Source organism: Xiphophorus maculatus, chromosome 18 (assembly GCF_002775205.1).
Source record: "Xiphophorus maculatus strain JP 163 A chromosome 18, X_maculatus-5.0-male, whole genome shotgun sequence".
NCBI lineage: Eukaryota > Metazoa > Chordata > Actinopteri > Cyprinodontiformes > Poeciliidae > Xiphophorus > Xiphophorus maculatus.
In genome coordinates, this window is record NC_036460.1 from 11,754,550 (window position 1) to 11,770,192 (window position 15,643).

Sequence of the window (15,643 nt, forward strand, 5' to 3'; positions counted from 1 at the left end):
GCCAGATCGAAGAACTGAAAATCCATTCTACCTTTGGATTACAAAGGTTCGCAGGGTCTGATGATGACATCCGATTTTACACGAGGTAAGCATCCACACCGCAACAAACCTTTTTCTTTTTAAAATTTGTTACTCGCCCCACCTCTGGTTTCTTAATTAAATATGTCTGAACTCAAAAATACAATACACAAAAATTATGGGGCTTCTCGTGCTTCCGAAGCAAAAAGCCCGAACCGTAATCTCCCCGTTACTTGGTCTCTGTTTGACACTAACGACAAAAAACACACATTAAAGCAATAAACTTAAAAATGAATACAAAATAACGTAAGAACATTGTCCGTTAGAAAGAATAAGAATGTTTAGATATTTAAATAGTACAATTGTATTAGTAAAATGTCCGAGAATATTGCCTATTAGCATAAGCTAAAGCTAATGTAAGCCACGAAGATTAAAGAACTTTAAAGTAAGACTCACCTTCATATCCATGAATGTATGACGATACGTACATCTTAAAACCTTTTTCCAGTTTGCTTGATGGGGCTTTAGATCCCGCCTTACAAATACCATGTACATCGTTAATTGTTAGCATTGGCAAGCCCTGCAAACACCGACTGTAAAATGACATCTTTAATAGACCGGACAAAAATGAGCCGCTTTTCCCTGAACGCGGAAGCTGAGGTGCAAAGAGCCCATTCCTGGGAAGCTTACTGTGGAAACGATTATGAGTCTTACTTCCGGCGCCCACCGGAAGTAGCGGCATTTTCATCTATATTCATGATAGAAGTTACATCTCTCTTTTCAGTTACTGTTTGGTAAAACTTGTTCACGGAGACGCCATCTGCCATCAGAGAGCTGCTCAGTTCAGAGGACATGTGACGGACGTGTACGTCGATGGCTAGTCGCCCCCTCACTGACTATGTGCTCCGGTCAGAGAACAGCTGCGACTTAGGTGATGTTATGGGTTTTATTGATAAGCATATGTGTCTGTGTGTGTGTGTGTGGTCTCTGCAAGATAAACATATACAGAAAGAGTAATTAGAATATTGTACATCTGAATTCCACGTATGCATATACAAATTCTAACGTATGCAAAATATTCGATTTCAGGTAGAATCAAATACACATCCAGTTACATTAACAATATATATAATTGTAATTGAAATTCAGTAACACTTCAGTAACATTAATGTAACAAGGAAGAGAATTACTGCAAGTAACAAGTAATAACAGGATAATATAGGTCAGAACTAGGCACTCAAAGTGTTAATACGGAGCATATAGATGCAGTACACTTAATGACCACAGGGTGGCGCATAAAGACCACGAATGGTAGAAGCAGTTCTTCCCGCCGCAAGATCGAGAAAATGATTATCCACTCGAACATACCGGCTCCATAAGCGCTCGATGCTACATTTGGAAGCTAGTTTACCGTCCTGAACATCTTCAGAATAGTAGAAATAACACTACAATTCAGAGTACTGCCAGACAACTCTCAAACTGAACTATTCTTGTAACGTTAAACCAAGAAATGAGCGTTTAGCCAGGCATTTAAGAAATAGGCATTTCCTCATCAAAATACGTTGGAGCTCGCGGTAACCAAGGTTACACGGTTGCCGAACTAAACAGCTTGTAAGAAACACGAGCGGATGAAATGAATTATGTACTTACATTGTCATCAACGCACACGTACACACAAAGAATTCAACATTTTAGTGAGGTGCTGGAACAGAACTGCATGTGTCTGCTAGCGAAGCGCACTGAAAGTCAAGAGTCATGAATACGCGCAGGCGCGTGGTACATCCCCAATAATGTCTCTGACGTCACGACGCTGGCTCCAGCAGGGAGTTTTCCACAGGACAGTTTGTGAGTTTAATCACGGGGAGCGACAGGAACACAGCGTTAAGTTTGGTAATGGAGTGACGGTGAATTAGCAGCGCTGCTAGCAGCTCGTCTCTCTGAAGAACCGACTTTAACAAAGAGAAAAGCAGAGAAGCTGGTCAGAGTTCTGAGCTGCAGGTTTGTGCCAACAGTGTAAAACAGCAGAAATACATAATATTAGCTTGGTGTGATGTGAATTTGAGTTTTCATTTGGATTTAAAATGTCATAAAGTTCATGATCTGAATCTTTATCATTATGTTTGGGCCAGCAATACATTTCTATAGTGCAAAAAAAATATATCTGGGTTTATTTAGTCCATCACAACCAGAACGTCGAGGTTCTCCGTTGCTGCTGCAAATAAGCGGAGAAAAGACCGCAGCTGTCCGTAACCCGGAAAATCTCCCCACTGGACCGGAACCGAACCGAACTGAACCGAACCACACATTAATCTGTTCTAGAGAACAACTTGCCACTAGAAACGGCCGTAAGATGCCCCTGTGGAACTCGGGTAACTGCTGTGCTCTAATAATTAGACCAAACTTAATTTGTGGCAGCAACAGGTGTGTTTTGAACGTGCTCCCGAAACCAAAAAGACAGTGTTTCTGTGATAAGAGGTAGTTTTCATAGCCTACCGACAGATAAGGAAACAAAAAGAATTCGGCTAAAAATTCTAAACTTGGAGAGAGTACCCAAAATGCTTTATGTGCTCGTTTCATTGTGTGGACAAAAAGCCAATGGAAGAAAGCCGGCATAGGCATCCGAAGCAATTGAGTCAGTGAAGTAGCTAGATATGCTAACATTGAGTGAAATAAATGAAATTTTCGTATTCAACATTATAAACAAACAAAAAAAAGCTCCTTGAATAGAAAAGAAAAAGAAAACTCAGTTAAACTGATTACCACAAAATGATGTTGAGCAGCAGGTCCTCTTACAAAGTCTACATCTCCACCTTAGTCAGTATAGGTACCTTCCAGTCCGATTTGGCGTCCATCAGTAGGCCACCTTCCCGGCTCCCCTGGCTTGATCAATCTGCAGCCACAGACGATTTCCCTCCTCCCAGGTTTCTTTGGGTAGCATTTTAGCAAACCGGATGCCCAGTTCTTTGCAATAAGTGGATTTTTTGGTCTTCTTCCAGATTTCTTCCTTCAATAATCTTCGTGTAAATAGCACAGTAACGGTTCTGTGTTTGTTCTCCATCCTTCGTCCCAGTCGATGAACAACATGCACGTCCCCCTTCAGCCTTGATGCAGATTCAGGAACGATGTGCTTCAGAGTACATATGACTAAAGCCCTGATGTCTTCATCTTTCTCCTCCTTCAGACCTTTTATGTGAAGGCTCCATTTCATTCTGTACCTTTTCTCTGAGCCTCTTCTTAAGACCAGCATTCTCCTCTCGTAGTTTTTCACTTTGCTTTTCCAGCTCTTTACCTTTTGTGGTCCGTGTATTTTCAGGCAGTTCGTTTTTTTTTTGTTTGAAATGAAAAATGAAAAAACGAAACTAGACTAGTTTTTTGTTTATTAAACCAAAATCGGATGATGGCCCGTTATCCGATTTCCCATTTAGTGAGCAAAACGAAAATGGAAAAACCGGATAACGAGCGCTCAATTTCGATTTTCATAACAACATTTTTGACCCGTAAGTTCTCTCTGTCAGGCTTACACAGGGTCCCTATCACACATAGACTTTATACAAGCTGCAGAAAGACGATCTGCCAACCGCAAGTCAGTTTAAGTAATGCTCCTGTGAGAAACAAACAATATCGGACACCTGGCCTCCGAGAAAAATGGTTAGCCTGAGTTTTTATTTTGAAAAGCCAGAGCACGAGGGCGAGGCTTTCCACACCATCCTGCAGTCATAACTCCCTCGTCTCTGGACCAGCAAGATGGCGTCCATTGCAATGTGCAACCAGCACCGGTAAATAGAGGTAAGTCTTCTATTAATTTGCCACAAAAAGTAGTCCTTATAGCTTCGTCCATCAACTTAGTTCATCCAAAATTAGGCTTCTTTGAAATACGCTCCGGAGTTTTCGGAGCAGCGTAGCTCCGCTGACGGGGCCAGGCGGCGTGCGTTTTCCCCGCTAACCTCATTTCGCCAAGTCCCTCTGTTGTTTTCCGCTGCCTGTTATCGGTTCGTAGCGGCTCAGAGTGTGATATGAAGAGTTTAATGTGTTTGTAGGCTATATGGACCGTTAGATACCTGTATCAAAATAAAATACTCTTTTTTTAAACTTTTTTATTCAGATTTTCCAGTGCATGTCACATCTCACACATCTTACAGTGTAGAAGACTATGTACGTCTAAACAGGCGCTAAATCCAGATTTCTCGTCAATCGACTTTTCCTCGGTCAGAAGGACTAGGGCGACTCCAACGGTGCAGCTCAGACGTTTATTGATGTTTCGTATATGAGTGTGTGTGTATGTGTGTGTTATCTGAAACAGAAAACAATAAAGGTACATATTAATACCCATGCAAGCAAAACACAGATACACGTAGATACAGGACGAAAATGGCCTGCAGCACCACAGAAATCCACCGGAGGGCACCATAACACTACAAATGAACAGTCAGGTAAATGCAACAAACATACAAATGACAAAAACCGTCAGAACACATGAAATGAATGGTAATTCCCTCATATACTAATACAATAACAATATGTATCTGGTAAAGTATAGTATATCCTGAGCTATCATAATTAAAGGAGAAGAAAAGACCTGGTTGTCATGGTGACACAGTAAAAGATTTATGTCCTAAGAAAAAGTGCTATAATCAACAAAAAAACCACTACACATCCACACACAATTCATTACAGTGGTAACATCTGAAAATACAGTACAAAAATCATCCCTGTGGATTTTCAAGGAAAACAGCGTATTTGTTGTGTGTATTGTGTGCGCTGGGGGATAGAGGAGGTTATTTTTGTTGCACAGTGTGCGTAAACACTCAAAGCACATTGTTTTTAAAATGATCAGAACAGAAAGTGTGTGTAATTCTGTGCAGCATGGTTGTATTTTAAATGGAAAGACTCACATCCACTCTCCAAGCTGCTTTTAGTGACCGCTTGCTTCTGTCTGTGTGAGGACATCAGCACAAGAACAGAGTCAGTAATTCTGTTTGCATAATGGACTGTCTGATAAGCAGAAGATAATACAACCATGTTCTTTGCTTAGAGACTCACACTCATTTACTGTTACATTTCCCTCAAATACACTTATTTGCAAAATTTACAAAATATTTGTAGCATTTGTAGCAAAGTCTGTAGGTAGTTCTTCACTATTAATGGACACAACCCCTCCCCCATGGTTACATGACCACACGGCTAATTGTAACGCATAAAACCGCAGCCATGTGACCCTGGAGTCCTTCAAGCTTGAAAGAAGTAATTACTCTGATTAATTGCATGTGTGAACTATCGATGAGTGCAGCTTGTCTAGTGTGTGGTGCACAGCTGGCTGCTACAGCACAACATGCTCTGCTGTGCAAAAGTATTCAGCACCTCTTGAATTTGTCACATGTTGTCCATTCACAACTGCAGTCATCTGTGTAATTTATTGGAGCTTCATGTTTTCCACTACTGTTTGCAAAAAATAAATAAAATAAATACATAAATTCCAACCTCATTAAGATTAGATTGAGAGCAACTGTGAACATCAATTTTCAAGTCTTGCTTCAGATTCTGAATTGGATTTAGCTCTGGACTTTGACTAGGCCATTCTTACACATATGCTTTAAGTTAAATTTAATAGTAATAATTTGGTGATGTCTGGAGATATTTCAACACATGGAGTAAAGGGGGATGAATATGAACATATAAGCACACACACAGTCTCTTAATGTCTCAAATACACATAAAATGTTATTTATACATAAACACAAGATGAAAAAGGCAAAATTTAAATGCTTTCATAAAAATAACTATGCCAGATCCAACAGACCAATACACAAGAGGCTGGATCCAACTGAGCTACCACTCAGAGGGAAAGTGCGCCACCTGTTGTTCGTTTGCTGAATTTCTCCCAGCACTACTATAAATCACCTGTTTATTACAAGCAGAGGGGATTTTCTGACTGCGTTCACCTGTGCTCCTAAAAATAAAGGCTGTTCTTAGTCATTCTTTGAAACATTTTCTATATGAGTGAATCGTTCTCTTTTTTTCCTTAGGAAATATTTCCGAATTTCCTACAGCTTCAGATCACTATGATGAGGATACAAATGAACAAATTAAACTTTTAGATTGTCCTTGTGCAAAATTTAATCTGATACATCTGTAGAGTCATCTGAAGAGGAATGGGAGCAGAAATGTCCTCATTGTTAGATATAAAGAACCTCAGCAATGTAGAGTGGACATATATTTCCAAATGAGTTTGTGCAAAGAAAGCAAAGTAATTGTTAAAGGGAGCATAAACTTTTGGAACCAGGTTGCTGCAGAGAATCGTCTTTTTCTGGCTTCTAACCAGGACGGTTTAGTTGTTACCCACCCGCCGAGACGGTCTGAACAGTCAGCAGCAGGTGGTCTCCTGTGAAATTTACTCCCGTGTTGTTGCGCTGCTGATGTTCATGGGGCGCCCTCCTGTGTACACATAAGGTACTGCAAACCAAGATCACACTGTATGACATTAAAAAAAATTGAATAGTGCGTGAAAGTTAGTAAAACAAATCCAACCTTTGCAAGGGTCTGTCTGCTTTCAAGAACGAAATAAAGGTTCTGCTTTTAGGAAAAACAACATAAATGTTTACAACTTTTTTAAAACTCAAATTGGATAATATTTTCCTTGTGGCATAATATGTGTATCGGTGTCTTTAAAGGTCACCTGGGTGCCGTTTTAGGAAAAGACAGCTCTGCAACCCTTAAAAGTGAATCAGACACGCAACCAAAACTTTTTACAAATACAAGTGAGTCGCATACTGAGCTGACTCACGATAATGATTAATGCAGATCATTGTCTAAACATTAACACTTACGGAATGTCACCAGAAGAAAACACAGTTCTAGCCAACACTATAACTGTTGTGAATAAATCAGCTGTCTGTTATATAAACACAAAATCTGTTCATTTGAAAAGCTTTATTCTGCCAAAATGATAATCATACTGGGAGCCATGCTTCATGTACAACTAGTCTGGACTAATAAGCACATTAATGTCCCCCTTTATAACTGACCCTTGTCACTGCCTTTCTGTGTGTAATCCTTTTTCTACCCCTAGATAATACAAAATAAGAAGCTGTTACTGCAACGTGATGTCCTCAGTTCTACAGCCATTGATTTCATGATTTGCTTAGTTGTGTTTCTCTTTGAAACCAGGCCACAAAAAGAGCTATTACTTTTAGCAACCGTGCACTTTTTTTTAAAACTTTGAAAGTACTAGTGGAGAAATTCCTTTATTTTGGATTTTGTGTGACTGTTTGTGACAGACCGTTTTCTCAAACCTCTGTTTGTCTTGTCAAGTCTGCTGATATCACATTTTTTATAGACCAAAACTAAGAAAACTTGCAGTAAATTCCTGGTATCGTGGGCAGCAAGGCTGAAAATTCTCACCATATATTAAGACTTTCTGATCATCTCACATTTTAGAGGTGAATAAAATGTTGATGTATTGTTTATCTGCGAAGCAAAGACAATCAGTCACAGAAAGAAAAAGTGTTTCTTTTCTTTATTTGGTCAACGTTATTTTATTTAAGATCAAAGTCAAGAGTTTCAATTACCAGAATTGAATAAAAACTGCATTTTACACAGAAAAATAAACTAAAGCAAGAATCTGTGACAAAGAAAAGTGATAGTTTTTAAACCAAACTTTCAATGTTGTATTTACATATAATTAGATGAGACTGCATTTCTGGTTTAGTGCAGCTGCATTAGCTTTCTGAGAAATAAATCTACTCCAATACTCAGGGCTTTTAACCCACTGGAATGTCTAAATGTGCTAAGATATTGATTTTATTCTCATTGCTTTCGCTATATAGCAAATATAACTGTAAATGATAGTCAAGGCAATAAGTGAAATAAATCCATAATTAATGATATGTTTAATTGAGTAGAAATATACCCATGAAGGCACACGCTGCTGCAGATGAACCTCGTGAACCACAGGAACACCCCAAACTTTGTTTTTCTAACTCCAAGATTTTCAATCTCTGTTCTCTGTGCAACAAGAAACCAAAAAGATGCTTCCTATGGCTTGGGGGAATTAAGAAAATCCAAACAACTCCCTTTTACTTTAAATTAACTAGTTAGTAAGTATGGTAAGTATGAGCAGCCCGCTGCAGAAAGGGAAGAAACAATAATATAAACCTCGGTTTAAGTTCTGCTGCAACTTAACGAGAACTGAGGAGATAAACATCAGACATGATAAAAACTGTCTGTTAAAAGTTAAATGTGCAGCTTGTTCTTTTGTCCAGTTCGACTCAAAGTTCCTTGATGCTGAGAGGCTGCAGAAAAACAGCTCTGCCGCTGGATATGACGCCTTATAACTGATGCTGAACCAGTTTGTAAAATAAAGGCAGATAAGAGTGAAACAGATACTTCAGTAGAGCTGACTGTTAGCACCCCACCTAGTGATTATATCAAGCCTCTGAGGTTCCTCTTTAGTCCCCATGAAAGCTGATTCCAGTTCAGTTTAGTTTCTTAGTGCCGTTGGGTTGATCCCTCTCAGGTTCCTTGAGCGTTGGGATTCACAGTGCTGAATGGGACCATCTAAGGAAGACTGGAAAGTTGTTCCGAATGTGGCGGGCGGTCACAGGGTGTCGGTGCGAGCAAAGCAGCCGTTGCACACCCTGACCGGGTGGTCCCAGCCTCGGGAAGGAACGGGTTTGATGTGGGTGGAGCAGGGGCCACACACCCCCTGACCACAGGCCCTGCAGTGGTGCTTGGACATGGCTGGGGTGAAGGGCTTATTGCATTCATGGCACTGGGTGATGCTGTGGTCCGGGACCCAGTAGTCTGGCCGAGCCACGTCCTTCACGAAAGCTGATCAGCGATACAAAACCCCCCCAAAAATGAAATTTTAGCTGTCATTATTTAAGGATATTGACAAATTGTGAGATATTGGCTTCCTGCCAATGCAAAAATTTACATGAAAACACAAGGTTTTACTGATCTGTTTTATCTGATATCATCTTTAAAGGAGTATGTGGGAGTCTTAACATAATGCGATGAGGAAGAAGTAGAAGGACTCACAGCGGGGGTAGTCCAACGCCGTGGTGACCATATCCACTGTGGATTGAGCCACCTCCGTCACCCTGCGAGCCATCAGACCGTGAGACTCCACTTTACTCACTATTGGAAAGAAAAGTACATTCAAAGTGTCACAAACGTCACCTCATAGTGTTACACTCACTGATTGGCTGTGTGGGTCTTACCCTGGCTGTTGGTATCGGTGGGTCCTCCCCCCTGGTGGCAGGGCTGACACACCCGGACAGGACTGCTTCCCCAGCCCCGCTGTGGCACCGGCATCCTGTGGTTGGAGCAGGAATGACAGAAACCCTCGCCGCATGATCGACAGTGATGCTTCCGATCCGCCTCCTTGAACTCTTTCTGGCATCCATGACAGGCCTGAAGGGAGGGAGGGAGACGTGGATGGACATGCTTCAATAATATCAGTGCGAAAGCTTTGTGAGCAGTGATGTCAGTAACTCTAATCTCTCCAATTCTTTCAGTAATGACTAATCTAATGCCTCATTTCTAATCCAGTAATCAGATTAGAGTTATCCAAGTCTACTATCGTTATCCTTTTACTTGTTTCTTTCGTCTTGTGCCTCAAGGAGAGATGTCTCATGTTTAACACCAGGCAGCAACACAAACGTAAACAATGGAGGGAGGAGAGAGATTAGCGTTTACTTTGTGTCAGCTACCGATGACAATATCAAGGCATGTCGTTGACAAAGTGTTGCTGTAACACCCTTGAATGCAGAGGAGACGGAATAACGAGACTGATCTCCTCTACTTCTCTCATGCAGCAGTTTAATGCAATAAGGAGAGAGGACGAAAGCCCCCTAGTGGAGGATGGAGCTACTACCAGTCGATCCCAGAATAGGCTTATCAACTGATTGCTGATGTACATAGCCCGATTTCATTTAATAAAATGACATAAACATGAAAAAAACAACAACTAACTTTTTTTTAGCAATTTTTTTTACTGCATGTACATTTTGGGGGAAGGAGTTCTGTTGACTAATATGAAGTCATATTTATTGTAAACCATTTTTACAATAAAATGTAAGAGTTTATTTCATTTCAACTCTGAAATGAAATAAATTTTTACTACTGCTTCTGAGGGTATAATAATCATTTTAAAACTTTCCAAACCATTTAACTACAAAAATTCTACATCAAGAACAACAGCATTACAATATTTGAAAAAACATTAGGGATCGCAGCTTGGTACAGTGAAGCTGACGAAGCAAGCTCCACCAGGTGGTGTGAAGCAGAGAGATGCAACTAAATGGCAGAAGGTCCCCCAACACCAAAACAACAAAAACTGAACTTCAGTGTAAAACCAGTAAGAGGATAGGACTTGAAGAAGTTGCTGCCCTTAAACACTACTGACTGAAACTGGTTGGCATTTTTATATTAAAGCATCGGAAGCTGAATGTAATTAATTAAGTAACTTGTGATCCAACTTACTTTTAAAATCAAGTAATCAGCAAATTAACTCTGTTGCTATTTTAAGGAATAATCTGAAATCAAGTTACTTTTGGAAATACAGCTACTCTGCCATACTTACAATGCCAGTTGTTACATATGGCAGAGTATCTGTGTTGCTGTGGGCCTGTTTCTGAGTCAGTTTTGAATCTCTGCTTTAGTTCTTGGGACTCACAGTGATCTCTGCATTGGGTCTCCAGTACGGCGGAGCCACCTGGTCAGTCAGCCAGGCAGTGACGGCTTTGGTGGGGCCGGTTCCATACTCAGACACTGACTGGATCACGTAGTTCATCCCGTCCAGAACCCTTTGAGCCGCGTTCTGGTGGCTGGTCATGAACATGTCGGACTAAAAGAAGACAGAGGGATCCAACAGAGAGGAAGAGAATCATATCAACGTATTCTGATCATCTCTGGACTGTTAAACCTACAGCACGATTAAAATATGTTCAAAATAAACTGGAGAGGTTTTGTCATTTTATTTATAGGTGCTGAAATATTGTGCCAGATATGATTGTTGCCTCACATCCTCCCAGACGTGCTTGACCTCGGAGCGGACCACGCCGCTTTCAGGGTCCTGGTTGCCCATCCAGTACTGCCTGCTCCGGTAGATTACGCCGCAGCTGGCGCACTCCAGCACGTATCTAAGTTAAGGACAGGAAGAACTAATCAGAAGCTAGATATGAACCAGAGAAGAATGCGTGTGTGTGTATCGTCTTACCCTGACCAGGCGTATTTGGCCAGCCCAAACCACGGGTTGTCAGAAGAAGCCGAGGTTTTGGGCACAACGATCACCTCCCGGCCTCCTTCGTAACACCGCTGGAGACAGAACCAAGTCAAACAGAAAGACGGTAAATTAACTGGGCCTTCTAACAAAAACTGGGAGAGCAGTGACTCACTGTGGTGCTGCTGACTTACTTTACAGATGAGGACCTTGTTGTTGAACTGGTGAGCAAACTGGCAGAGTCCATCTGCCATGTGGGGGACCCGGTCTCTGAGGTGATTCATGCCGTTTTTACAACGGATGCTAAAAGGTGCAGAGAGGAAATTATAAGGGCAGATCTGATGAAATGTTTCATTTTAATCAACCAGTTATTGTTATTTTATCTTCAACTCAAATATTACAATTTCAAAAAAGGCTTTAGAGAGAGATGGCAAAAGGAAAAATCATAAAATAATTAAAAAAGAAAATATATGATATTTATAAAGATAAACCTTGTGTGCATGTTTTATGTGACCAAAGCTAAAACCCAAGCTTAACTAAAGATTAAGCTCGGGAAATGCCGCCAGGGGAGAGCTTGCTCAGTAATGGAGTGTTGGGTGGCTTTTGGATGCTGGCGTGGGGTTGATCGGGCAACAAGACCTTTTTCTCCAAGGAAAACATCATGCAGTAAGGGATATGATCCTCATTCCTCATGATCAATGGAAGAGAACATGCGACCATGAATCCTCTCTGGAATTTGGGGTTGTGGTTCAGATATTATTGGAGTTTTTAAGATGCCAATCAGCTGCTCCCAGTTTTAAAGCAATACCTTGTTGCCACAGATTGCCATCAGAATAATTGTGCACAAGCAAAAAAGTCACAGGAAAAATCCTTCCAGATGCACGGCATCTAAAACAACGATCAGATGGAAAATTTGTCCAAACATGCAGCATGTGAATCAAAACAATCACAAACAAATGTTTACAAAATGAACAAATCAGAACTAACATGACAGAGACACTCCAACATGCTGCCACGAGCAGCAAAAATAATAAATAAAAATTTTGTATTCCAAGCCAAAGAAATGCCTGAACATTACATTCCAGAAGAATTTGATAAAAAGTGTTCCAGTAAAGTCTGCAGACTGTTGGACCAACTTACTTGCAGCTGAGGCACACAGAGGAGCAGGTGAAGTACTCATCAGGGAAGAAGGAGTACAGCGTAATTTTATCGTCTGATAGTTCTCCACTGAAACGCTCGCTCAGAGCCTGACAAGCAGAGAGAGGGGGAGCTTAGAGGGAGGAAAAGTGCAACTTAAAGTGGGATGAAAGCTAAACAGAAGGTAAGGAGAATCAACCCAGAGGACCAATTAAAACTAAGACCTGCACACTTTCCGATTCATCTGCTAAAGCTCGCTAAGACCACTTACTTCCAGAGCGTGAAACACAATCCCAGGCTGGCGCGGGGAGCGCGTGTGAGTGTTATTCACTTGCTGCCTGACGGCCTCCAGCAGCTTGTTGTAGTCGGTGGGGGGGGTGACGGTCTGAGTGCCGACGTACTGGACCGAGCTGAAGGCCTCTGTCCCCAAACTCAAGTCATGGAAACGCTTCTGAAGAAGAGTGTCAGCATAACCAGGCGCCTTCGAGTCTAAGAGGGTGGATTTTTAAAAAATATCTTAGTACACTTGAGATAAGACAAAACTAACTTACAAGTAACTTTTCAGCCACATATAGGAGTTTGTTTTAAGTCAATAATTTCTTAAAATTGATGAAAAAGTACTAGTTCCGCTTGTATATTATTTTACATGGGAAAAGTCTACAAGTAAAATAACCTGCGGAACTAGAACTTTTTCATCAATAATATGACAACATGTGAAAACATTCAAGCGGTATAAATACTTTTGCAAGGCTCTGTACTGTTTTTTTGTACCCTGGCCCAGCAGCTGAGTGTGTGTTGTCTCCTGAAAGACGATGACCGCGGGTCCGAGAGACGACAGGGGGACGTCCAGACCGCACCGACTGGACAGAGCCTTCAGCTCTCGGGTGAAGTGCTTCAGGTAGGCCCTGGACGCGCTGCTTAGGAACTGGAACATGTCATTGTGGAGACGCTCCGCCCGAGTGCGATAGACGACGATATCAGACACGGCCAAAATCTGACGAAGACGAGAGAACGTGTGAGTTCACTTACTGAAAGAATGGCAGAAGATTATTGCAATGCAGGCATCACAATATCACATCACAAGAACAGAAAGATTCAGAGAAACTCCTATTAGTTTATACAGAAAAACTCCTGGTGTGCCAGGAACATTTAGTTGTATACTTCACTCAACCCACAGCAGGAATTAGAACAAACTTAAAATCCAGAGAAACTCCTATTAGTTTATCTTTTGCTGGGCAAACACAAATAAACCCAGCTAAGTAACGGCTACTGGAAACACCTCAAAATGACTCCAAACAACAAACTGTAGTGCTGCCTGTCATTAACGATGCAGAAATAGATAAGTTTATAGATTTAAAGCATCAAGACCAATCAGGAACCTCTAAATTCACCTTTAGAAGAAGACGCATTCTCTGGTTTTGATTGGCCGCTGCTCCCAACAGACCCTCTGTATCCAGGGCGATGAGGTTCAGGGAGGGATTGTAAGCGGCCCACACGCCCACCGTGCAGGAGCTGGGGGACTTGGAGGTGTAGAACACGCTCTCACCCCCAAACAGGATGTGGTTGAGCGTGTGGGACTTGCCATCGCCGGTGTTGCCAAAGATGGAGAGGACCTTGACCCCAGTGACATCCGCACAGCCGAGCCTCTCCACAAACTCAGCATCATTTTTCACCTGGAAGAGGAGAGACGGGATGAGGGAGAAAGCTGTGTCTGTGAGGTTGAAGCATGAGAGCAGACTCCAGTTGTTACTCAATTAGAATGAGTCTGGGTGAGGATGACAGAATCATCAGGAGGAAACATAATAAGAAACCAATTTGTCCCGTTGTGGGGTCAGAGCAGTTGCATTTACAATCAATGTCTTGATGAGCTTTAACATGTTTAGATAAGTAAAGAAAGTCCTTATCTAGCTGCACTTTGATCACGTAATAAAAACAAAGTGAGAGTGCCTCCCTGTGGGTCAGAAGAGTATGACTCACTAGGTCCATTCCCTAATGACAAGTCAACACGCTGCTCTGTCTCCTTCTGCTGTTAAAAACACTCTAAACATTTCTGGAGAATTATCTAAAACTTACACAATAGAAGTAGACATCTTAACGCTGCTACATGTTTAAATAAAAGGCTGGAAATAGCGAATCGTTAAAACGAGCTAACTTCGCAAATTAAAAAAGAACTGTATAATGTTCTAAAAGATGTAAAAAAAAGAGAGAGAGAGAGAGAGAGAGAGAGAGAGAGAAATGTTTCCCTATGTGCACCTTGAGGCATGGGCCTCCATTAGAGGGAGTGTTAGCTTCGCTTTAGCCAAATAGCTAGCTGTTAGCATTAGCTCGGCTAACTTTACCTGCAGGTTTTCCTGTTCGTCCACCAGCAGGAAGCTCTGGGCCCCCTCCCTCAACTCCTCTGACTTCTTTGGGCCGACCGACAGACTATCCATTTCCTTCATCAGTATTTCCGACATCGTCCTTTAAACATTCAAAACATAGTGGAGACGCCAGAACGCAAAACGAAAGTTCAGCATGACTGTCAATCACAACAACCACAGAGAGTGAGGCGCCGTACGGTATGGTAAGTAAAATGATCATATAGAAGGCAGGCTTGGTAAACTGGTAGATGTTCAGTGACAAGCTTCCTTCACGCTGTTCTCGTAAGTAATAAATACAGCCGTAGAAACTTAGAACACAATTTGTAGCCGCAATTGTACGAACATAAATGAATATAGAAAATTGAACGCTCAGAGTGGTGTTTAATTTAATGCTAAATTAACCTGCCATAAAAGGGGTGGACGCAAAAAAAACCCCTCGAAGATGTGCCATACTCAGCGTCATTGATACATTTGTGCACGGTGCATGAGCACCACCTTGTGGATAAATATAATAAAGCAGGCAACTTTGCCATTCACAAAACTGTAGACACCAAGTTGTGGCAACGTGTAAATTTAAAAAAGATGGTCCACCTGATTACTCCTATTATCTGATATCTATTCATAAAAGTAAATTACCAATGGAGACAGAATACAATTCAAGTTGTTATGTTTGATTTACAATTTCAAATATGTATGCTTCACAAAAACCTTCCCCCCCCCACATTTACAGCCACCAAAGCAAAATCAAAGTTTTCATTTAACTGTCAAAGAGTATTTTACTGGAGCAGTGCTGCCATGTTAGAACTGGTTGCTAATGTTCATTAAATATTTGTTAGCACAGATCTATAAATATCGCATGTCACCGAATGGCTTTAGAGCGGCGCCACTGCTGCGAACATGACACATA

The 15,643-nt window shown here is 41.4% G+C and overlaps 1 protein-coding gene across 1 annotated transcript; it reads right to left on the reverse strand.

Moving 5' to 3' along the window:
- Positions 1-7,517: 7,517 nt before the first annotated feature.
- On the reverse strand, positions 7,518-14,928 carry LOC102227528 (zinc finger FYVE domain-containing protein 1-like). Its single transcript, XM_005804566.2, has 12 exons — positions 14,716-14,928; positions 13,768-14,049; positions 13,148-13,370; positions 12,648-12,865; positions 12,380-12,486; positions 11,434-11,542; positions 11,237-11,334; positions 11,042-11,159; positions 10,694-10,864; positions 9,237-9,429; positions 9,055-9,153; positions 7,518-8,844 (listed from the first exon to the last, which is right to left on the reverse strand). The coding sequence occupies exons 1-12, from the start codon at positions 14,830-14,832 to the stop codon at positions 8,612-8,614; spliced, it is 1,968 nt and encodes a 655-aa protein (XP_005804623.1). The 5' UTR covers positions 14,833-14,928; the 3' UTR covers positions 7,518-8,611.
- Positions 14,929-15,643: the final 715 nt, after the last annotated feature.

Bases quoted from the DNA above. Each gene is read 5' to 3' on its own strand.
- LOC102227528 (XM_005804566.2), bottom strand. From the start codon at position 14,832: ATGTCGGAAATACTGATGAAGGAAATGGATAGTCTGTCGGTCGGCCCA. The intron at 12,866-13,147 runs GTACAAAAAAAC...CCACCCTCTTAG, and splicing joins CACTCAGCTGCTGGGCCAGG to ACTCGAAGGCGCCTGGTTAT. The intron at 11,160-11,236 runs GTAAGACGATAC...TCCTTAACTTAG, and splicing joins GCCAAATACGCCTGGTCAGG to ATACGTGCTGGAGTGCGCCA.